Source organism: Tyto alba, unplaced genomic scaffold (assembly GCF_018691265.1).
Source record: "Tyto alba isolate M040663 unplaced genomic scaffold, T.alba_DEE_v4.0 Super-Scaffold_13, whole genome shotgun sequence".
Taxonomy (NCBI): Eukaryota; Metazoa; Chordata; class Aves; order Strigiformes; family Tytonidae; genus Tyto; species Tyto alba.
The window spans coordinates 6,779,766-6,803,886 of record NW_024881275.1 but is presented as its reverse complement, the minus strand read 5'-3'; the positions used below and the strand labels follow the sequence as shown (position 1 = coordinate 6,803,886).

Below are 24,121 nucleotides of genomic sequence, written 5' to 3'. Positions count from 1 at the left end.
CGCTTTGTAGATGTGGAATTATATGGAAAGAGGTTACGAACCTTTGTGTTTCAACATGTAATTCTCTGACATGCATATTTCTGTTTTAGCAGTGTAAGAGGGCATGTGAAATTTGAATGAAATGCAGAATGGTAATGAGTCATAGTCATAAACCTTAATGAAGAACGCAGAATAGAGTCTTTTCAGGTCTATCTTAGACCTTGTCTTAATTTAATCCTGTTGTCTTCCTTCTGGAGGGCTGTCCCAGATCATCACGACTGTCTTTAAGTCTGATTCTAATATCTAGCCTGAATTCATTCTTGGCCAGTTTATACCCATGTTTATTCTTGCCACCATTGTCTTTAGCTTGAATAGGTCTTTTTTTCTTCCTGACACTTACCCCTTGATACTTTTATTTCTCTGTTATAGAGAGTATTTCTCTGTTATAGAGAATAACTCTGTTATATTTCTCTGTTATAGAGAATAACCATGTCCCCTTTCAGCCTTCATTTTGCTAACTTCTGAGGGGAATGTGTGCGTGGGAGAGTGGAAATGCTCGGGGACCATGCTAGGAGGAAAGATGCTGGCTATGTTCTGGAGACTGTGGGTGTCAGGATGGTGCTATGACCAGAGCAGATGATGATGTGGAGGGACAGGAGCAGAATGCCTCACAACACCGTTTCCAGACAGCACCTCCCTTGCCAAAGAGCCAGTTTAAAAGCATGCAGCATAGAGGCTAGCGTCTGTCTGCACCTGTACCCACATTGTTCTCTTTTAAGTTATTTTATTTATGCCCGCTGGCCAATACCTATCTGGATACAGTTCTTTGTAGTGTACACACATGAGCGGCAATTTTTGGTGTACCTTTCAATAATTATGTGCATCAATTTTTGTGTTAGAGAGACTTCTGATGAAGGAGAGGAGACTGTCTTTTATGTGCTGAAATCAGCATGTGTTTTTCCTCAAGTGAAAAGTGTATGTTACTGAAACCTATTGTTTGTTCACAGGATCTATTTTGAATGGAAGTTTATTGTAAAGGAAAGATGCTGTCTTAGATTCACTGCATTCTGCTGCTTTATGCAATGACTGATAACACATCCAGGTGGATGTGTATGAATAGGACTTCCCTTCCTTGTGCAAGCTGCTCAATTTTATTAAGAAATGCTTAATTCTTTGTATCACCATCATGCATTTAAAAGAAGGAGAGTTCCAAATTTACCTAAACATTGTGGTGAGAAAAGTATCATTTAATTTGCAAGCACATTTCAACTTGTATGAATTTGGACATGATGTTTTGTGGCCACAGTTTATTGGTATTGTGCAAGCAGACTGACCTGAATTAATTTCTTGGTGAGATGTTGAAGCAGTAGTAAAAGTAGCCTCTTGTGAGCTGAACCAACTTCCCATCTTATTAAATGCAAGATCTCTTATTTATTTAATGGAGGGCTGGGCTTGCCTCCTTATTAGCTGTAATATTCCAGCTGACATTAAGACTATGGCAGCTGCTGCTCCTCATCAACCCTGGAGAAAAACCATATTCCCTGCTGCCCTAAGCACGCTGCAGTCAATGGACATGGTCTTATTTAAGTGTTTGAATTAGTAATGCGGTCCTTCCTGGTAGTGTTTTGGTTTGAGCCCTGGGCTTGTGTGTTCAGCTAAGAATGAAAACCACCTAGTGGTTTTGAAACACATTTCCAAATGAAACAGGTTTGTCGATGTCCGATAGCTACTCAAGTCATTTTCATGCTCTGAATAACCGAAATCTCTGTGTTATTTATAAAACGTGGTGTTGAGACAGCCAAGTTCTTGCTTTGTCTAGAGTAACTGAAGTGTTAAATGCAAATTACCATGACCAGATTCTGATATCATCTTCCCCAGTGTAATTACACAATAGTAATTCCAATGAGGTGATTGAGAGCAGATTGTTATGGGGATGTGGGGATGTTAGGTATCAGAATGTCTTCATAACTTTTACAACTTGCAGTTCATTCTATAATTAGGTGATTTTTTTCTTCAGAACAAATTTGTGTCATGTATTAATCCAAACTAATAAACCTGTTGCTTAATTAAACCAGTTGGAAAGTTTCTGTGTTAGAATACTCATATCCTACTAGTACCGTGGAGAGCTTTTTAAAATAAGTTGGACAGCATCACATAAAATCTTATTTAAAATGCAACATCAGTGATACCTTGTATAAAAGAAAGCCCTAATAAACAAGTAATTGTAATAAATTTGAGATTTTTATACACTACTCATTTTTCCAAAACAAAGAAAAGTAAAAAAAAAAAAAACGATATCCAACAGAGCTGAAACTTGATACTTTGAAAGTTTCACAAGAAGCTAAGACTGTGAATTAATAAGTAGTGTTTAGGCCCCTATTGCTGGCTCTTCCTGAAGACTTATTATAGAACAATAATTTCTTTTTCCACATTCCTTTATAGACTTCCATAGATACAAGGAACAGTGCCTTCACATTAAATACTGTTGAGAGGATGCCTACACACTCCCTGCTGTTTTTGCATTGTTTCCAAGGAAACGTCTCAGATCTAGACATAGGGATTACACATTTCTAGCTTTCTTATAGCTCTTTGTTTATTCATGAGAGAAATGAAGGAATTTTATTCATAGGTACAATGTAGTTTTTCATACTTCTGTCATAAAGGAGAGGAATCCTTTTAGAAGTTTTGTTTACACATGAAGAAAGTCTTAAGAAATCCTTTTACAGAAAACATGAGCTGTCTTTTACATGGAAACACAGTATGAATTAATTTTTTTGGAGGAAAGTAGTTATCTGTACCAAAGTTTTCTGAATGTATCCACATTGTAACAAATCTTAGTACTTATGATGAGGATATAATCTTTTTTGCCTCTTTCAGAATATATTATCTATACCATTTTTACTTTACATGAAATGATTTGTTGGATACAGTGAAACTTAGTGAATACAGGGTGTGATCCTGGAAATATAAAGATATTTTTATAAATGGCTCAAAGACTAAAGATCTTAGTAGAAAGTAATTCCTTTAAAAGTGTCACTGGATAATTAGTCTTATAATGGCACTTTAAAAATAGTTGTCTGTTCTTTCTTTTTGAGTATGTAGTTTTCAGTGGTCTTTGTTGCAGTTCTTTGCAATTTTAGATTTAATGATTGAATTAATCCTTGCTAATCCATCTAGTCTTTTTCTATCTCCCTCTTTTTGGAAGTGTTTAGATAATAAATGTGATCAATAATGTACATAATACCTGATGGTGTTTTTCAAGATACTTGTGAATTATTTCCTGGCACAAGTCAGGATGTGTTCAGTGTCTGCTGTTTATTTTGTGTCACCTTTGGGAACATGAAGCTGAAGTTATCTACCTTTTTCTATGGAGTAATTCACATTCTTTTAAAAAGTCTTCTGTGAATTGTATTAGAACTTGCCTGACCAGTACCATATTACTCTATTTGCTTAAATGAGAAGAATTCAGTATAAAAAATTGTATAAAAATTTCCCTTCATTAATGATTAGGCTTAAATCTGAGGAGTATAAATGCGGTTGGAATTTTGTTCCTGATCAGGATGAGTCTTGTCTTCCAGCAGTCTGTGTCTGCTTTGGTATTACCTCTGCTGCACTTCATTACTATTTTGTTACCTATCTTTAGCTTAGAGAATGAATAATAAACATTAATTTTAAACTTTTTTAGGAATAATCTTAAATTTTTCATGTAGTACCTAATCAAGTGAGAGTTCCATAGTTTCAGTGAGAGGTTTCTGGCATTAGGAAAAGAATTTTCACATATTTGATGTTATTTTTTTTTGCCAAAATAACAGAAAATAATATGCTTATATGTACACAGAGTAGCATTGGGATTTTTTATAAGATTTTATTGTGGTATTTTATATATTTTTTCTTTTCCTGGAAGTGGTGAGTGAAATGATTCTTGGGTTACTCATGTATTTACTACTGAGTCTTGTAGTGAGTTTCCAGTAACATGTTTAGTTAAATATTAAATATTAAAAGTAAAATTCCTGAGTCCTTTGGAAATGCTGTATAAACTTGGTCTAACTGACAAACAAAGATAAAGACCACGGGATATATCCTCTGGTGAAACCAGATAGTGTTAATGGGGTTGTAATGGTGAGTGAACGTGGGAAAAGCTTTTCAGTGGTTATGGTGTCTTTTGTCTTAGCACAGGTACTCCTTTTCATGCTTGAAGAAACCAAAGTTAGTATAAATTCCCACAGAATTTCTTGGACTAACCACCTGAACAACAACTCAGTTTGTCTGTTTTCATGCCATCAGGGAGAAGGGCACTAATGTCAAACTCATCACAGTTTGGAAATTGCTAAATTGCAATAGGTAATAAAGACAGTGATGTTTGGTTTTGCTGTATATGTGTGTTGGATGTAGGAGTCCAGCATTACCAAGTGAGAAACACTGCTGAGCCTTGCAGTACACACAGTGGATAGCAGTTTAGCATGGTAATGAGTTACCAGGATTACCAGGTGATCTAAGAGGATATAACCTAGTTGTATACTCTACCCTATGTGAAGTAGGAACACTATGAAAATCAATGATACAGAAGTATTTCTGCATCTCCAAAATGTTACTTAAGCATTTATTTGTTCCTACCTTAATTTAATTATTTGGCTTTTTGGGCTATATGTTTTGGTGTTTTTTTTTTTTTTTTTTTTTCAGTTTATTCTGCCCACATTCAGAGCCTGTTAGTTGTGAACTAATTCTGAGTCAGTAGCTATAAAACCATGTTAGAATAGGATGGTGTTTGTGCTAATAGGCTTATAGTAAAAATTCTGTCCCTCCTCTGCCACTTCTTTAGTGCTGCACCAAGCTTACAACAGCTAGGCATCTACTTTTAGCTACAGTTGTTTGAAAACTTTTGTTCTCAAGTATTGTCCAACATAAATGTCTTTTTCAAAAAAACAAGTGTTTCTAAAAACAAATTAATAATTTTCCAAAACAAATATTCCATTTTTGCCAAGAAAAAAAAAAAGGAAAATATTCTGCTTTTAAAAGAAAAATGAAACTATTTCTAATTTTTGTATATGCATGTGACCATATCGTTAAAAAGAAGCTCATGCTCTGTACGCATTATAAGTTCTTTTTCCAGCTCTCAGCAATGAAATGTTTAAATATTTTCAGCTATACTGCAACTCTCTCTCAAATAAGTCTTCCCCAGTTATAAACTTATTCTAGAGTATTTGATTCATCAGGCTTCCTTTTGTGCTCTGCTCTTCCTTCTATTTCATCTGCTGTTCACATGTCTCTGCTAAGTTCAGGAAAGTGTGAGGATCAAAGACACCACAAAAAGTTGATTCAAGTAGAAATTTTGTATCAAAATACTGTTTAGTACTTAATTTTGAAAGGCTTTCAAGCACATGGTAATGTACTCCTTTTCCTAAAATTATGTCTGAAAGAGAGTGTTATGCTTGTGTCATTCCATGTTCAGCAGTGAGGTTTTTACAGCCTTATATTGGTTTAACTGAGAATCCAGTTTATCCCTAGGCTGCTTTGGATGTTTAATACCTGAAGTAATCATGTTAGTTAATCTCTGTAGCTAGATTTCAAAATTTTTCAGCTTTTTTTTTTCAACAAGTCAAGGGATGACGCTAAGAATATGCCATTAAAATTGCAATTACAGAATCCACTCTCTGTCTTCTGAATAATATTTGCAAAGCACAAGACTCAGATCTATGTGCAAAAATACATGTGCCATGTATGTCAATATTTATGTTCATAGTCACTCATATATATATATTTGCATTTAAGATATTAATGTAGTAACTTGAGTTACTACTGCTAGTGCTGTAGTAGCCCAAGTCATTTTGCACAAGCAGATGGGTCTAGGATAACAATGATTTGCCCCACAACGGAGTATTCCAGCAAAGCTTTGGTCATATTTCAATGACAAAAACTGAAGCTTAAAAAAAGATTTGTTGTGACAGAATAGTTGTATGTTACCACATGATTAATAGCTCTAAATATCTCCTCAAAAGGAGCAGGGACTGCAGCCGAACTGTATATCTAATCAGCTGTGATTTTGAGTGCTGGCTGCATGACCAGTGAGCTTGTGCAGACAATAAATTAAAAGCGGGCTTATGAGGTACTTGAGAGATGTTTGGAAAATTGTAGGGGATAAAATGTCAGTAAAGCATCATGATAAGTTACAGTATGGATGTATAAATTTCTCCAGATATCTGTAAAAAGAGCACTGTGATGTAGATCAGGTGGGGTAATCATCATCATAACTTTAGTTCTTTGAACAGTTATTCAGAACAAAGCCATCCGCTTATCTGCTCCTCCCCTTCCCCTTCCCCTTCCCCTTCCCCTTCCCCTTCCCCTTCCCCTTCCCCTTCCCCTTCCCCTTCCCCTTCCCCTTCCCCTTCCCCTTCCCCATATATAAACCACATATATAAATGGTGCTATTTGTCTTAGACCTTGAACATCAGAATTTTTTTCTGGTTTTATTTTGGCCACATAAAGGTCCTCTTTTGTGACAAATTACTTTGATTAAGAAAGAAAAAATTAGCAGATGCATACTATGTAAATCAAGCTTTATTACCCCTATACTAATATGATACCAACCTCTTTTTTTTCCAGAACAGCCACGTTAAGGAGTATATTGTAAGTTTGCTCCTAAAGCCAAATATTGTTGACATTACTGGAGAGAGCAACAGGGGAGGGAATATTCATTATGGGACATTTCACATCTGAGCAGCCGCAGGAGCAGTCAAATGGTAGACATTGCTTCAACATTGTAACTAGTATTTTGACTTTTGCCCAAAATTTTTGTTGTGATAAGTCATTTTTGATTCTTCTGGGAAGGGACACTCTTCCCACATTGGTAAGGACAGAACTGTTTCCTTCTTGTTCCATCTGTGTAATAGCAGAAGCATTTGAGGTTGTCCTGGTATAACACAGTCTAGGTGTAACAAAGGGGTGGCAGTGAAGTGGGCTAGCAATGGGAAAGACCCATTGATATCTCACTGTTGCCACCTCAAATCATGGAGTAGCACACGAGATCAATGCTGAAGTTGTTTTGGCGAGCAGTTGTTTTCCTTCCCAGCCAGCTCTTCTGTTTAGTACCTGACCTGGTGAGCTGTCCTGTGGAGCTGTGCTTTTCTATATATATGTATCTATATATATCCAGACAGACCAGCTAATCTAGTTACTGTGTGACTGCACAGTCTGACTTTTTGCTTTCTTTAGGATTTCAACTGAAGAAAATGATTTATTACTTGCCAGTTGGTGGAGTTTGAGTTGTTTGGCCCAGCAGAGTTTTAGAATTGTCTTCTCCGTAGGCAGTAAGTAAAATGTTGTCATTGGAAGGATGCTCATGTCAGGGACCTCTTGAGAGGAGACATCACTGGCTGGAGTGTCATTTTGTTAATGACATATTGGAGTAGAAAGGCAGTGGGAATATTGTCCTTAGAATATTGTATGACAAATATTCCGTCATTATCCAGGGAACTGTATCCTGTACTTGCTGGGGCTCAGACTTGACATTGCAAAGTTGCCATTTTTAACAACTTGACATTTTACTCAATCTGTTTTTTCTTAACAGCTTTACTGCTGCATCAGGGGGGAACACAGGAAACAATGAGGCTGAAGGAAATGCCAGAGATTGCCAGAAGGCTTCATGATATGCTTTTATAATAAAATGATTCCTTTATTTCTGACATGGTTTTTGCATCATCATGTCTATCACTTTAAAATTTGGCAGAGGTGTCTAAGCACAGCCATGCAGGCCAGAGCCCTGTGCAAAACAGATGTACACATAAGCGACATCCACTTTCCACAGGTGTTTCTGGTCATAGCCAACAACTCTGTCAAGATGGAGCTTGAGGGAATGGTATAGCTGTAAAAAGGCTGCAGTTTAGTAACATGCCAGAAATTGATACTCACGTTTTCAACACGGCTGTATCTTGCATGGAAGCAGACACCCAAATATGGTAAAGCAGATTGGATGAGTGAATTCGAGTAGGCAAGACTGACCACCCACCTTGACTTACTTTCAGCTCCTAGCCAGCCAGCTGTGCAAAAATTACGCTTTTCAAATACTTTCTTCCAGAAATTTACTTGAGTAGTTGAGTTTTTCATGCAAGGTCAATTTATATACAGTGTTAGGTGTTTTTACTGACGAGGAGATATTAAAAATGCAAACTTCTCTTTTGATTGTCAGAGGGAGAACAAAACATAAATTTTGATAAAATTTAGAAGGTAAAAAAAAATAAATAAACCTATTGAAACATGCCCTATATCCTTAAGCATTTCTAAAGGGAGCCAAAGCTAACAAACTTTTAGAAATGTATATCCAGCTGGGGAACATTTTTAAGTGAACTAAATAAAACCTTTTGTTTATTTAGACTGAACAGTAATCAAGAACTGGATTTTACTAGACCTCATTGTACATACTAGTCATGTTAATGTGAGGTAGAAGGATTAAAATAATCAAAAATTTAATTATTTCTGGACCTTTCTTTGTTGTCTTTTACCTAGGTGTGTATAATAGTAGCCATGTTTCTTTAACACCTTAGACCAGCTCCTTGGCAGTATTCCCACCTTTTCCTGATGGGGGGAGATGGGGTATGCCTGAAGCACTGTTGCACTTTGACCGTGTTTAGGTAGGTTAATGATATTACAAGATGGCACAAGTTAGAGGAATTGCATGTACTGAAGGCTGACACTTGGAATTTTCCTTCAGCAGGAAACGTCTGTATTTCAACATCTTATTTCTTTTGAAATGAGATGAAAAGAGCAATTAAAAAAATTCCCTTTTCTATGAAATGAAATGGCCCAAAAGATGTTATCAGAATGTTTTATTTTGTAAAATTGAAGCTTTCTGTTCTAATTTAAATGTAATATTTCAAGGGGAAAAAAAACCCTAAATGCAAAGGTTTTGAAACAAAAAAAAATAATAGTTTTTTTTGTATGGGGTCCTTCTTATCAGACCACTTCTTTACTTCTACAGTATTCTTTTGAAACAAAATATATTCGGTAAGACTGACACATTCCTGTGGCATTGGATGAATTTTGTTTCACTGGAAGTATTTCAGCAAACTGTAGTCATAAAACTGCTTGAATACACTCAGATTGCAAATCTCGTCCCTGGCAGAGCTGAGTTTCAGGGGAGTCAATAAATGACATAAAGCTGCTTAAGTCTTTCCTCATGCTAGATCCTCTCCCAAGCCCAGGCATGAAGCTTCATTGGACTTTCAGAGGGTTTAAGTAAACAGTTTTGAACCTCTTCTACTTTAAGGACTCCTAAATATTTTCCAGAGGAGGTGGAGACACCTGTTGGCTGAATTTAAGGCTGCTGACTGTAGGCTCGCTCTTGGAAGGTCACCTTTGCAAATCTGTCAGGAGTGTCCCACAAGTGTGCAGGGATTTTGAGATAACACATTAAAGCCATTCATTTAGGTTATTCAAAGACTCTTAATTAAACACAGTGTGCATTTTTACTGAATGATTCTGTGGATTATCTGTTTGGATCTGCTTTTTATAGCAGCTTCAATTGGCAGCAAATTCTATGAATGTACAAAAATTATGAAGATAACAATTCATGCATCTGCTTTTGGGCCTCATTGTTGTCAGTATGCTCTCCATAGAATATTTTTACAATCTGTTCCTTCAATGAGTTTCTCGGAATAATGTTTTTTGAACAAGTAAGGGTTTGATCAATAGCTGTTACGAAACTTGGGACATATGACTTGAGTTGTCATGTAACAGCCTAGCTAAGCTGATGGTCTGTTCTTCCATGATGAGCCGAACCATTGTGCTAATTGCTAGGTATTAGGTACTTTGCTTGACCCTTGGTCCTAGTTCCAGACACCTCTGAAATTGTTCGCAGAGCATCCAATTAGTTGGATGTTACATTTAAGGCTGTTGCCAGGGAATGCAAGTTTATCAGCATGAGTGTCATGGGAGTGTTCTGCAGGAGGCAATGACCGTGGTACTGCGCAGACCAGCTGTGGTAAAGAGGAGGCATATAAAAATAAATGTAGAGTACATATTTGTGGGGAAGAAACAAGATGACTTAACATGGAAAACAGAACATCTAACAAGTATGCACGGGAGGGAAAAAAAAAAACAAACAACAAACAGATTTTCCCAATTTTTATCTTAAATTACTTATTGCTTTTCTTCCCTATACAAACATTTTTAATTTTCATTGCAAATTACTGCGTTACCTTTTTCACAGTCACCAACTGTTACATTTGCAGAAATCTGATACAAAAACACCTATATCGATTGTTTTAATGACATTTTAGTAATACTATGGTCTGAATTCACCCTGATACAATTCTGTTGAAACCAAACCCAAAATTTTCCGGTTATTAAGTGCTGAAAGAAATTTGACTGATGTAAATTATTTTGTTTTTTTCATGTTAACCTGTCTTGTGGTTATGGATTCTTGAGAGTGAACATTATGGGGTTTGTGATAGTGTCACATTATGCAATGAAACACATGCTTTGAAACAAACAGTCCAAAACGTTTTTGGTCTTACTTTTAAATTATTTTTTTATTTTTAGCTCTATTCTAATCAAAATATAGGGCCTGATTCAGACTCTACAGAACATTTTATGAATCTTTCTGTGAATTTCATCGGTTTATCACACCTTTAGTCCTTCTACAAAAGGCTGACCTCTATTACTTCTCAGAAACAGCTCAGCATGTTGTTCTGAAGCAGTAAATAGAAAAATTTCAGGAATATGTAGGTGAAATTCTGTTATCTTCAGGATACCAAATTTTGAATAAAATTTCACAAAACTATGCTAAATCAACAAGTCTTCTGAATTAAATATTTTGGTTCTTGAAAGTTTGGAAAACATCAGAATGTTTTCTCTTTAATCTTCTATTAATTCTTCTTCAGCTGCTTATCTGAAGGTTTTTGAGAGACAAAATGCTTTTTACTGCTGGCTCCTTCAGAAAATATCTTGGAAAAGCCTTTTATGGTTCCTTGCAGAATATTAAAATTCTTTTCAAGAAAACATGCTACTACATGTTACACTTTTTTTTGGATGTGCAGAAGTTAGCTTGTCCATCAGTAACACAGAGGCAACTTTTATATTTGGCCCTGTGAAAAATTAATGTGGGTTTAGAACCAAATGTCATTAGGAGGATTCTAATAGAAATTAATGCCACCTGAGTCACTTGCTCTGTAGTAGCAGTCCAGTCCTCTTCTGTCTAAAAGGCACCCTGTTGCCAGAGGATTTTCCATTTCTTACACATAGTTGACTGTTACTGAGATAGATGCCTATTTCATACAGGTAATTTAAAACATTCAGGCATATTAAATGGATTAAGGAACACTCTAGGCTGCATATATACTCATCCACCCATCTATTCCATCTCTATTTCAGTGCATACCTCATCACTTTCCTCCATAAGAGGCTTTACTGATAAATCTCTTTTAGGACTTCTTTGGATTGGCAGTCTGAACTGACAGCCCTTGGTTTTATTACTTTTTAGCTACTCATTTTTACTTTCTTTTTCTAGGATTTATAGTAACAAATCACGTCTTTGAATAAGTGCTCCTTTTGGCTTGTTTGCCATTGTAATGTCTGAACTATTGATAAACACATTTAGGAGCCAAACTCCTTTAAAGTCCTCATTTTGTCTCTTAGTAGTAGTCTCAGGTCTGTATTTCTTTACCTGCAGCTGGAATGGACATGAACATAAATAGGGGCAACGTATATCAGCAACATCTAGCCAGTTTAAAACTATTGCAAGTGTTCATGTGTCTGCCCTAGAGGTCTAACAGACCAGTTCAACAGATAAGACTTTTCCCTCCTGTATTCATGTTTTACACAGTCACTTAGGTTTTCAGCCTAGTATCTTGCTTATTCTTACAGGACAAGGTTATAAATTACATGAGCTATATTGTTATGTAGATTATTGGCCATCTCTGGGATTAAGAGAATTTTCTATTGCTCTAAACCCTGATCATTGGCAACTTGATTGTTAACACTGAATAATCAAAGCTCTAGAAAGGGTAAGAAATTCTAATTAAAAAAAATAATTCAGTTGGATTCTTTACTATTTTCCTAAAAGCTGATTATTTCTTTATTGGAAAAACAAAACAAGACAAAACAAAAACTCTTAGTATTTAATGAAGGAGCCTCCTGGAAGTTTATTACTGGAATATCATACTTTTAGCTAAGATTCTTTTATGTGGATCTTTGTGGCATGTGAGATCTTGAAAAAGCTAACAAAGTAAAAATAAGGTCTGATAGAGATCTTTGCATATGTAAGAATTTGTATGTATCTTCTAGGTGAATTTGGAACAGATGTTGTTCATTAAATTTATTACCTACCATAAATGATTTCACGTGAGCTAGTAATTTGAGGGACTCCCAGGTGTGCACTGCTACAAAAATAATACACCGGTCAGAACTTGTTAGTCATGGTACCCTCCTACAAATTACAGCCTATCCACTCCTATCCAGGTTTTATATTTTTTTAAAATATATAGTTCTGTGCAAAAGCATGCTACATGTTTTGTGCATACAATCCTAACAACTATGTATGAAATCATAATTAATATTTATGCCACATTAGTCTATATACCAGGTTATTTATACATATTCCTTCTTACAATGTGCACAGAGTACAAGACATCTTTCTTGCCCATGCACATTTTTATATGTAGTTCTCTGGTTCTGTATGTTGGTGTAGTTATTTTATTGTGAATTTACTGAAAATGAGAAACTCTCAAAGCTCTTTAGCAGTTTTGACTTGACATTCCCCTTTCAGTTATTGAATTCCCATGTATCCTTGCATTCACCGTTTTGAAAAGAAAGTGTACAGTCTGTGTTAATTAGAGCTTCTACTTTTATGAAAATGATTACTCAGTATAACTAGCGTTGCTGTTTGCTAAAGTATCTGGAGTATGAAAGTGATGTTATTAGACATGTTTTTCCACGTCACATTGAAAATCTTGGACAAATAACTAAATACTTGGTCTTCTGCTTGAACAAAATTTAAAAAGTAAATCTGGGATGACTCAAATAAATGACTGCAGAGTCTATATTCTTCTGTGACATCAAGCGGTCTCTGAAAATATTTCTAACCTACTGAAGGAAGGAACAGGTAGAAATTCTCTTTTTAAGAGCACTGCACGAAATAACTCCCAACTAGCACATGTGAGGCAGAGAGAAGTTTCGATTCTGTAGTCATCTAATAGAGCTGTCATAGCACAAAGTAAACACCAGGCTTCATCGGTGCGATACAGAATAGCGATGCAGAAATTAGTTTAAAACAACCTTTTCATGTTGTACTCAGAACTCTGAGCTTAGTGCTGTAAAAACTGAATATTTCAGTGGAAATGCAAAAGGCTGAACGTGATTTACTCTCTGTAAAGCTGTCATGGATCTTAATTTTTCCCAAGTTAACAATTAGACCAAAATCTCAGATTCAAAGCACCTTATGACATGTTCTTTGTAATACAGACTTGAAGTTGCCATTTACTCTTCAGCTGGAGGTTTAGCAAAATGAAGATTCAGTAATACTTTGTGAGTTTACCTGTAAACACAGTATGAGATATTAGAACAGTAATTCACAATAGAGTTGCAATGACCTTTTCAAGATCCATGTTACATTCAATTTGCACACACAAAACACCCTAAGCCAAAGAATCACAAGCCTGTCACAGTGCTCTACGTCAGTTTAATGTGATTTAATAGATTCTTTTCCAGAATGATCACCTGATTACTCTGTCTCTGAGGGCTCTGTAGTCATAGAGGTTAAATGATGTTCATAGGTAGGGGAGTTAGTTAAAACTAATTAAATACTTTACCTGCCAGGTTCTCATTTTTTTGCATCGTTTCAATGAGGAAGGTTTACCTAAAAATTGCGCTCTGTCACATACTGGGTATGCCAGAATACCTGTAAATATTCTTTGCGGAACAATCATTGCTGACAGTGTTGGAAGACAGGAGTCCTGTATGTTGGTTCAGAACCTCTACAGGCAGATGTAGAGAAAGCTCCATTGGGTACACCAGTTTGTACCACCAAACAGTAATTTTGCTTTGAACAAAACTGTTATAGACTCAGAAGAAAGATAAATTCATGGAATAAAATTTCAGAACAAAGTTTCCAGCTTCAGTCAGCCAGGCTTGAAATTCTGCCTTTTTTCTGAGTGTGTTGGTGTGTTGTATCTTCTTTTTTTTTTTTTTTTTTTTTTTTTTTTTTTTTTTTTTTGTGAGGATAACATCTGTTGTCTGCAACAGGAGGTTTGAAGTAATATTTCTGCTGAGAGGGCACATTTAAAAAGTGTCTATGGAATCTGAGATGCTAAATTTTAGAGGAATTCAGAAGGGTTTCTGCAGCCAAAACCTTGTCTACTTAGAACTTCATTTCTCCTCTTTATCTGCTTGTCCACCTAGAAAAAAATTTGAGAGGTTTGCGATCTGTGAGAGTGTGTAAATAATTCAGAGTGGTAAGCAGAAGAAAATAGCTGGTCTTTACTCACGTTACTGTCTGAAGGGTGATTGATTTTTGAATCTCACTTATTTGCTTCATAATGCTTTATAATGCCAAAGAGCAGCAACTTTGTAAAGTCAAACTTTATTTATTGACCTAGGGTCCAAGTGTAAAGAATAGAACAATTGATGTAGTTTTTATGGTGTTCCTAGTAATTGGAATTACTCTATATTGAGAATAAATGGATTTGCAGAGGCATATTCTACATATCCTGTATTATTTTAGACTTTGTCTCACTTAGCTATGTTTAAGTTCAATTTTTGGTAAAGGTTAACTAGTGTATCAGATCCATGTAAGCAGTTACTGCAGGTTGAGACCAGAACCTTATGGTCTAAAAATGGTTTTCATCTTGTCCGTTTCATATCTCTGCTGAATAATGTAGGATAAATTAGCTCAACTGTGGGTTTGGTACTAAACATGCATGGCAATTGACAGTATTACATAATCAATGTGTTCAATATACACAAAGGCTTCAACTAGAAAGTTAGACACTGTGTCAGCATTTAACTTTATGTCAAAAGAAGAACACACTGAATTTACTATGTTTCATTTTAAGTTTTTTGTTATTGTTGTTGGCTTGTTTGTTTGTTTTTTCTCTGATGGATTGCTTGTACTTCATATGTCTACTATAATGCGCAACCATGGCTGTCACTTAGGGATTATGAAAAGCTTTCTTTTTTTTGCAGATCATCCGGTGAATGAATTTTTGGATCTGTTCAGTCGCCACATGCTTCCTCATGCAATAGATGAACCCCACATTGATGCAGAATCAGCTCAGACTGAACCCTGTACTTCAGACTCTGTGCAGGATTCGTCTGAATATATAATATTGGATCCTTTCTTTCCAAACTTTATAGAGTTTGAAGAAGAGGAAGACTGTGAAAATACTACTGATGTTACAACTCCTCCAGCTTTGCAGTTTATCAATGGAAAGCAACAAGTTACTAGTGCACCTAAGAGCACAAAAGCTGAGGAAGCAAGAAGTGACCAAATTGAAAGTGTTGCACATTCCAAAAATGTAACCTTTTCTCAAATTAATGAAACAAACACATTTATAATACCTGAAACTGAAGCTTCTGGTACTATGCAACCAAGCAAAGCTGGAGAAGTAATAGGGGTGTTTGAAGTTACACAACCGACAGCAGATGTTGCAATGTTAGAACCAGTTTATAGTGGTGAGTCAGAAGTTGCCACAACAGATAAACCAATAGCCATTACTTCTTCACATGAGCAGTCTCTGCAAAAAAGTAAAGAGACCGTAACATGGCATGGAACTGAGAACTCTACTAAAGATACTAAAAACTTGCTTTTGATTACTAGCGAATCTTCTGGGGGTGGCTCTACTGAATCTGATTTATCTAGTTCTGTCTTCTCAGAAATTGTGACAATGTCAAGAAAGGAAGATGATGAAAAAGTTTCTGGCATAACTTCTGCTCCTGATGCATTTACTGTTGAAAGTTCTGTTGTATCTGCTTCTCTTGATTCAGTTTTTAATACTGCTACAGTAGGCATAGATGTGAAAGATCTTATTCCAGAAGAGACAACTTATGCTCCAGGAGATCATTATACATCAAATATTAAACTTAATGCAAATTCCCCTGTTGAAAATCTTCTGAAAACAAGTAGTGATACAGCAAAGCCTGAGATGAGTGCTTCTTTTATAGATCTAGAAGGCTCTGGAAATATAGAAGAGGACATCAATGTAACTTCATCCATGAAGCCAATGGAAACAACAGTAACAGAAACACTTTCAATGCAAGATATTTCTTTGGACTCTGGCACAGTACTGCCAACAGAAATTTCTGTAACCATTTCAGGAATCACCTCTGCTTTACCCAGCAGAATAAGCACTCTTTATTCTGCTTTTGATCAAGGTTCTGAAGTAACTATTGCCTCCAATTCTGTGTCTGAGCTTATTATGGAAAAAGTAGTTACCAGCTCTCTTGTAACTGAAAAGAATAATGAAGTTGAAAAAGAAAGACATACCACCGTTTATTCAAGTCAGGAAAATTCAGCTGCTGCTGCAGAGGGAAATTTGGAGTTGAATGAATTTGGGAGTACTACTAGTGAAGTCAGAACTGTAAGTCAGGAGCCCATCCCGCTCAGAAAAACAGTACTGGTAACAGGTACCATGAGTTCTGAAATCAAAAAGGTCACCACTGTTCCTCTATTGAGAGAGAAGAAACTTTTTATAAATGAAGGATCAGCAGAAGAACCAGTAGACATATTTTCAGGGGGTTCCACAAGAAAAGTGGTAAGTACTGACTCCTCATTTATTGATCCAGGTTCTGGAGACATAGATGTCATCATTGAGTCTGCTACTTTGACTTCAGTTCCATTAAGGCCTGTCACTGAAACACAAACAGAAAATCATGGAGGAAAAGTTTACAGCATAGATGATGCTTCACTGAAGAATGCAACAACAGAATATGGAGAACATGCAAGAACAGATAAATCAGCAATATCAGTTTCAAGTACTGGGTCAGGTGGCTTGACAAATGAGTCTGGAGTACCAAGTCAGATGTCCCAGGATGTGTTTAGTACAGGAAACCCGAGTGAACAAAACCAGGAAAGAGAACCAACTTACACAGCTTCTGAAGTAAAATCTGGTCCTGGTTCTAGAAAAGATATAATATTTCATGTTACACCAGGAGTTAAAACTGAAGATTTTGAAACGGGTAAGGTCACATCAACTCCAGAATCAGTGGTTAGTAACAGCCCTCATGACATCATGGTGACACATGGTATTGGCAGTAGAAAGGCAGTAGCTGAATCTACAGAAAGCAAAAATGTGAAAGTTAGTTCTTCAACTGTCTCATTAGGCAAGATTCTCCTGATTGAGCATGGCTCTGGAGAAGAATTCAAAGGTGACAGCAGTACCACAAAACTAGTGTCTAATGGGCCTACTGAAGAAATGCTTGGAAGTCATTTGTCATTTATTGATCATGGATCTGGAGAAGCAGACACATTCATTGAATCATTTGCAAAAACAGCAGTTTCACCCACTGGGAGACCAGAAACACAAGAGAAGTATGACAAAGAAGTTGTGAGCACACCGTCTATGGATCATGCCTTCACTACCGAACCTGATGAGTTATTCACAAATACTGAATATGCAGTAACCACACTGGGAACTGTATCTGACATAGGAATGGAAGAGAAAACAATTGATGAACTGACGGTTAGAGCTTTTTCTACGAAGATTCCTTTGGTGAAAGATATACATTCTGGGGACGAGAGGCCAAGGGAAATTTCACCGAAAGCTGTAGAATCATCTGAAGAAACAACAACAGACCCATTCTTTAAAAGTACACAGGCTAACCATGAACATCTAGGATTTTTAAATGTTCCAACTGTCAGTCTGTATTCAGAAGGAAAGAAATTAGAAACTGAATCTGTTAAAAAAATACTTTTGCCCTTTAATGATGACAAAGTCATTGAGCCTGTAAAGACTGAAAGGACACCCATGAGCTCTCCAGATACAGAGCAAGAGGAGGAGTTGGTACAAAATATTTTCCCTACAAAAGATACTCCCAGATCATTCCTGACACCTAAAGAAGAAAAGCTAACAAATAATGAGCTCATCGGAGATCCATTATTTTCAGGGCAAGGATCAGGAGATGACCTTGCTGTTATTCCTACTGTAGTGCCATTGGCTGTGAAAGAAATCATGAGTACTTCAAGTCCTCAAACTTCTCATCCTGCAAATATGGGACCCAAACTTTCAACTGACAAGACAGAATACTTTGAAAGAGGAAGCACTGAATCGAATGCTGAAGTTAATGAAGAAGTTAAAAGTGCTATAACTGAGCTGCTGTCAGAAACAGAAGACCAGTTCCCCAGCTCAGTGATCACCAATTCCCCAGCTTTAGCTGAAGAGAGTTCCAAGAGCTTCAACTCTAAAGACGTTAGTGAGATGACGCATTATTTTGTGGCTATTGAAGAACCTCACAATAAGGAAACTAACTATAGGAGAGGAGAAAATGAAACAGATAGGACAACAGCTACTTCTAAAGCTTTTTCTCAAGAGGAAACTTCACATTTGTTAATTAAAGATGGCGTAACTCCTGTTTCTGTAATACTGATTGGAACGCCTGATCTTGAAACAGAAGAATCACTTGTAGCATCAACAACAAAAATGCCAGGCAGAATATTACCTGAAAGTTCTGGAGAAGGATCTGGCTGGGTTGGTGTTTTGGATTCGTCTTCTCCTGATATGGTTACTCATTTGTCACTACCCTCTGTGTCAAAAGTAGAATTAAATGCTTCATCTAGTGTTCCTGGGGAAGTTTATTCTGAAGTTGTGACAACAGAGGCGCCGGTAGATGGATCACAGGGTGAGATCACAGGACTAGCATCCCTTTTTACAGAAGAAAAAGAGATCATGGCAAATCCATCTGCTGTTCAACCAAAACCATCTACATCGGAAGAACTAACAAGTGATACTGGGATATATGAGAAAATTATTCCCATGATTGATGATAAAAGAAGTGTTATATTGAACGTTTCAGTTTATGGTGATATTACACTAATTGAAGAACGACTTCAGATTCCTTCAGAAGAAACAACTATCATAGACATGGATCATTCAAAATCAGTGCCTGAAGATATTATAAGTGTGCAGACAATGCCAAATCCTGTCATACAATCAACATATGGTGGTGAAGATAGCATGACAGCTGAAGGGGAAAAATACAGTTCAACACCTAAATTTTCTATCACCAAAGAGAAGACACTTGGATCTGGTGATAGTCTTTCTTTGACTATTTCCAGTCAGCCAAGTAGTGAATCAGTAACATCTGGGCACAGACCTAAATCAGATGACAAGGATTTGGGTTCAGGGAATGCTGTGAAATTTACAACAGAAACTCTTATCACTGCTGAACTCTCTGAACTGGACGTTTTCCTTCCTACAGTACCATCACTGGCAAGCCCTTATGTGCCTCATGAGTCTAAACGTGTTGTAACAAGCACAACAGAAGACACCTACAAGCCAAATACTTCATCAAACAACCGAATAATAGCAGATCAAAGTGAAACAATCTCTGTCTCTGGCTTTTCTGGAATGGGCCAAGAAGAACTGGATGATAAGCAGTCTGTGGTTCCTTCTCTTACACCAGTTTTAACTACTGAGACAGGAAAGGTTTTGACAACTGACATGATTGATGTAAGTATTGTCACCACACATCATGCGTCCCACCTGACAACTGTATCATCCAGCAAGAATGAAGAAAAGCATCCTACAGTATACACACACACAAAATCAGCATCAGCAGAGTATGATGCAACAGATTCAGTGAGCTTTTATTCTGTACCTCAAACTCCTAAGTCCTCAGTAACTGTTCAGCTAGTTAATGGAGTATCTAAGTATCCTGAGGTAATCATTCCAAGTACATCATCATCAAAGGATTCAGATCAGTCCTATCATTCATCAGAAGGAACCTTCAAAGAGGTTAGTTCTGATATTGCGGCAACATATAAACCACCCACTACAGATCTTCTTGACAGAACAGAGTCTTCTCTTCTGGAGTTTTCTCCCAAGCCTATTTCAGAAAGCACAACTACTGAAAGTACTCTTCACTATAGTATACCTGTAACAGACAGGACAGAGGAGACAGAAACCTCTGTAACTGATTTGGCTGTTGAGGAAGAAGCTACTGTTTCTGGAGATTCTCCATCAGTACATGTCTTGCCTACTGCTTTTCTGAATTTTGGAGGAGGAGTGAGCACAGATGTTCCAAAAGTTAGCACAATAAAAGTTGAAGCTTCCTCAGGAAGAGCAAACAACCCCCGTCAAGAAGATGACAGTACTGTGAGAGGTGTCCCATGGCTTTTTTCCACGCCTGTTTCGGATTCACCCAATAGTATTGAAAGTGATTTATTGAAACCTGACCAGGAAGCAGTTACAATACTAGCTTCATCTGCACAACCTTTAGATAGGAGCATTGAAACACAGTCAGCTTTGTTTGGTCAAGAGGAGGTCACAACAATTTCTTCTAACATTGCAACAAACAACACTGCCCCTGGAAACAGTCTGTATCAAAATGAGCCATCAACGATAAACTCTGAGGAGCCAAATACTATTGAACTTGTAACTTCATCATTTTCCCTTCCGGAAGTCACTAATGGATCAGATTTCCTGATTGGCACCAGTGTGGGTTCAGTTGAAGGCACAGCAGTGCAAATTCCAGGTAACTTCCAAATATGATCACTGTCATATATGTTTGTTGTGATACCTGTAAATGTGTGTCTTAACTCTGATAAGAGGTATGGCAATCAGAGCACCGTGTGAAATAACAACAGAACTTGTGAGCTGCAAGCTTTGAAATCAGCATGATGGTAACCCCTATAAAATGAAGGAGGATGGGGGTACCAAAACTCAAGCTCAGTGACTTTTTTTGAGTGTTTGCATCATGGAGCTCTGGATCAAACTTGAGGTGACTGGCCGGTTCTAAAAGACAGGAAGGTAACATTGATTTTGGTAGAGAATTCAGCTGTAATTATTTAATTTTTCAGCTTCCAACAGATAACTTCTTCTGATAGCATAACTTCTTCTGATAGCTCTTCTGTCTAGGCATGATGGTGGTACTTACACAATTGGTTTATAAGTAGGGTTGTTTTGCAACATCTTGCTGTTGACTGAGAGATCAGATCTAGTGTGCATTTTAGGATAAAAATTTTCTATAAAAATTAACTTCTCTTAACCTACAAGATAACTTTCCAGAAAAGAGAAAACCGAGACTATGTTTTCAGCCTGTATGTAGCTTTAACTGGTTGATACAGTGTCTGTCTCTTATAAATTACAGATCTTTTTGTTAGATGTCATTTGCCACAGTATTTTGTTTTACATAATGGTAATTAGGCACCATTTCACCACACACAGAGATGCTGCAGGTAGGGTCAGTATGAGTAGCATCACTTCAATTCATATTTTATCTAGAGATAGCTGAGGAAATGACTGAACTGGCTTAATTTTATAGGGTTTTCTATTATTTTTCTTCAAATAATCTAAGTAACTGTCAATTTGAAAATGTTGACTAGAAAAATAGCCAGTCCATAGGCAAACAGACAGTAAACACACAATAAACATCATTCAGTGCTTAACACAGCCCTACCATTGGTACTTACAGTGAAGCAGTCCTTAAACAAGCACCCTGTTTTATGGATGTGATCAGATCCTTTTCAAAACCTCCAAAACAGGATCCTGCCTATGTAATTACAACCTCAAACTTATGTACACAGGATTTTCTTCTGGAGGCTTTCAACTGAACCTGCTGCTTTCCAGTGACTAGGTAGGGAACTTGGTACATTAAGAAAACGTCTTTGAATGTCTAATTTGCAAGGGTAAAATAGGTGCTACTTATCTTTTATTTCATAAACCATAGTCAGACCGTTTTGAAAAAATGTAAGCAAAACCCCAAACTTTTATCATGTTTCTGAATTAACTTAGATTACAGAACTTTCTTACACTTTTTGTAAGTTTTCAAAGCCAGGGCTTTGTTCTTCCATCCCAGAAGAACTGTCTTCATGATCTTACTCTGAGAAGCTCATACCTAGAAATGGTTACCTAGTGTGTACTTGTTTGTGTGAGTGATTGCTCCTAGGCATTAAATCAAATGCAAATACCTGAGTATCTAAACTCAGTTGAAATAAACATCACTAGAAGGCATAAAGCTCTGCAAGAAAAAGCTATTTAAATGACAACTACCATAACAGCTGAGGATTTCACAGCAGGTAAGCTTTTATCTTAATGTTTAGTTCAATTATTAATGTATTCAGTACCTTTATTTGTATTCTTGAAATGTGTTTTTAAGAAAGGCAAGTGGGAAATATGCATGTGTGAGAACATCCTTTCAAAGAAATAAGACTTTGTGGTTGTTGATTGATTAAATATAACGAAGTGAAACAGCAGCAGCCAGCCAGTATGTTCTGTGTACCCAATCATTCTACATAAACTAACCCTATTCAAAAAAAAAAAGCATTTTCCATTCATTTTGCATATGTTTAACTGTTTTGAGCTATTGTCATGTCATGCAAACTAAATCCTCAATAGAATATCATGACTGCCAAATACAGTAAAAATTGCTGTGAAAAATAATGTAATTCTGAAAATTATTTATACTGGTTCATAGTAAATGTCATGTTGTTGTTAAAGTTGAAAATAATGATGCCTGAAAATAAGTTTTACTGTTTTACAAAACTATCTTATTTTCAGTAGTCTATTATGTTAATATGGTTTCTGTAACTACAGTAAAGCCTGCAACATCAGTACAAAAATGAAGAAACATTTCTTCTTCCAAAAAAATCAAAAAGGCACAACTTCCTTGAGACTATAGAGCAAATTTTCTTTTTTCTACCTGTTTAACAGGCCAAGATCCATGCAAAAGCAATCCCTGCCTTAATGGTGGTACCTGCTATCCACGTGGTTCATTTTACATCTGTACATGTTTACCAGGTTTCAACGGCGAGCAGTGTGAATTAGGTAAGCTGATGACATCTAGATACTGATTAAGTCAAGTATAAAGTTTTCATACATGAGATCCACAGAAGTGGTGTGTTTTGAAGTTGCAGAATACATAGACATTTGAAAAATTCTACACTGAGGCCTTACTTAAGAAGAGATCAATAAAATGAAGGAGGTCCATTTACTCCTTTTCTCTCTCCCCATAAAGTGAACGGATCTGTGCGCAAACAAGTGTAAAGGAATTGTAAATACACTACATGACCTAGAATTGATAACATTAAATTAATAAATACATCAAATAAAAACAAATAAACAGTAATATTTGGGATAGTCTTAAGAACTTTGTGTAATTATTTGAAAGGGTGGTAAAATAAACTAATCCTAAATGAGATTCAGAAGTTGAGTACTGAATGCCAGCATGATATTTTTTCAAGGAAACTGTAAATATGATCATAATCATATACTTCTTTGGTATAATTTAGTTTTTTGGTAACTCTTCTAGCTGAGGACCTCTTCAAGCTGCTTGTGACATCTGTATTTACCTGCTATGACCATGGGTTTCAAGAGACTCACCAGTACAGTTCAGAATAACCAGCTTTTCCTTCCCACCAGCAAGCCAAAGTATGATAAAAGTGGTAGTTTGGCTGTTTAGTGTAGAGCTGGTTTAGGCTTTTGATATGTTGTAAGTTTCATTCTCTGATAAATACCATGGATTTGCCTGTTACACAGTTGCCTGCCAAATTTGAACAAAAAGAACTCATGCAACGTTGCTAAAATTAGTTCAACTCATCATATATAGCTTGGGAGGAAAAAAACCCAACCCCATCTAAAAGCTGATATCAGAGCAGCATAATGGTCAGGATTACTATGGTTTTATTTGTGTTCTGCAAGATAGTATGTGATTAAAAAAATAATTAGCCAGTGTTTTTCTTAGCTTTCCTAGCTCATATTGATGAGCTTGCTAGTTCCCTAGTGGGTTGTTACTGCTAGATATCAAGATATAAATGTTGCATCTTAAATCTTCTTTGTCAAGGAATATGGCAGACCCTGGTTTCAAGCCAAAGGTTAGAGATAATAATTTTCTCTCTTTTTTTTTTTTTTGTATGATTTTAAAAGAATAATCTGGCCACTTCTTGTCCCCTAGAACTCGTAGTGGCTTATTAATGAATTGGAGTGGGACACTCCACAGCCAG

The 24,121-nt window shown here is 36.5% G+C and overlaps 1 protein-coding gene across 3 annotated transcripts in view; it reads left to right on the top strand.

The window, feature by feature from the left end:
• Window positions 1–24,121, top strand: part of VCAN (versican) — a 117,911-nt gene that overhangs the window by 64,246 nt on the left and 29,544 nt on the right. For all 3 annotated transcript variants that reach the window (XM_042787702.1, XM_042787701.1, XM_042787700.1), the window contains exons 9-10: window positions 15,151–20,655; window positions 22,833–22,946. In XM_042787702.1, coding sequence (XP_042643636.1) covers window positions 15,151–20,655; window positions 22,833–22,946 — 5,619 coding nt within the window. The remainder of the gene's footprint in view (window positions 1–15,150; window positions 20,656–22,832; window positions 22,947–24,121) is intronic.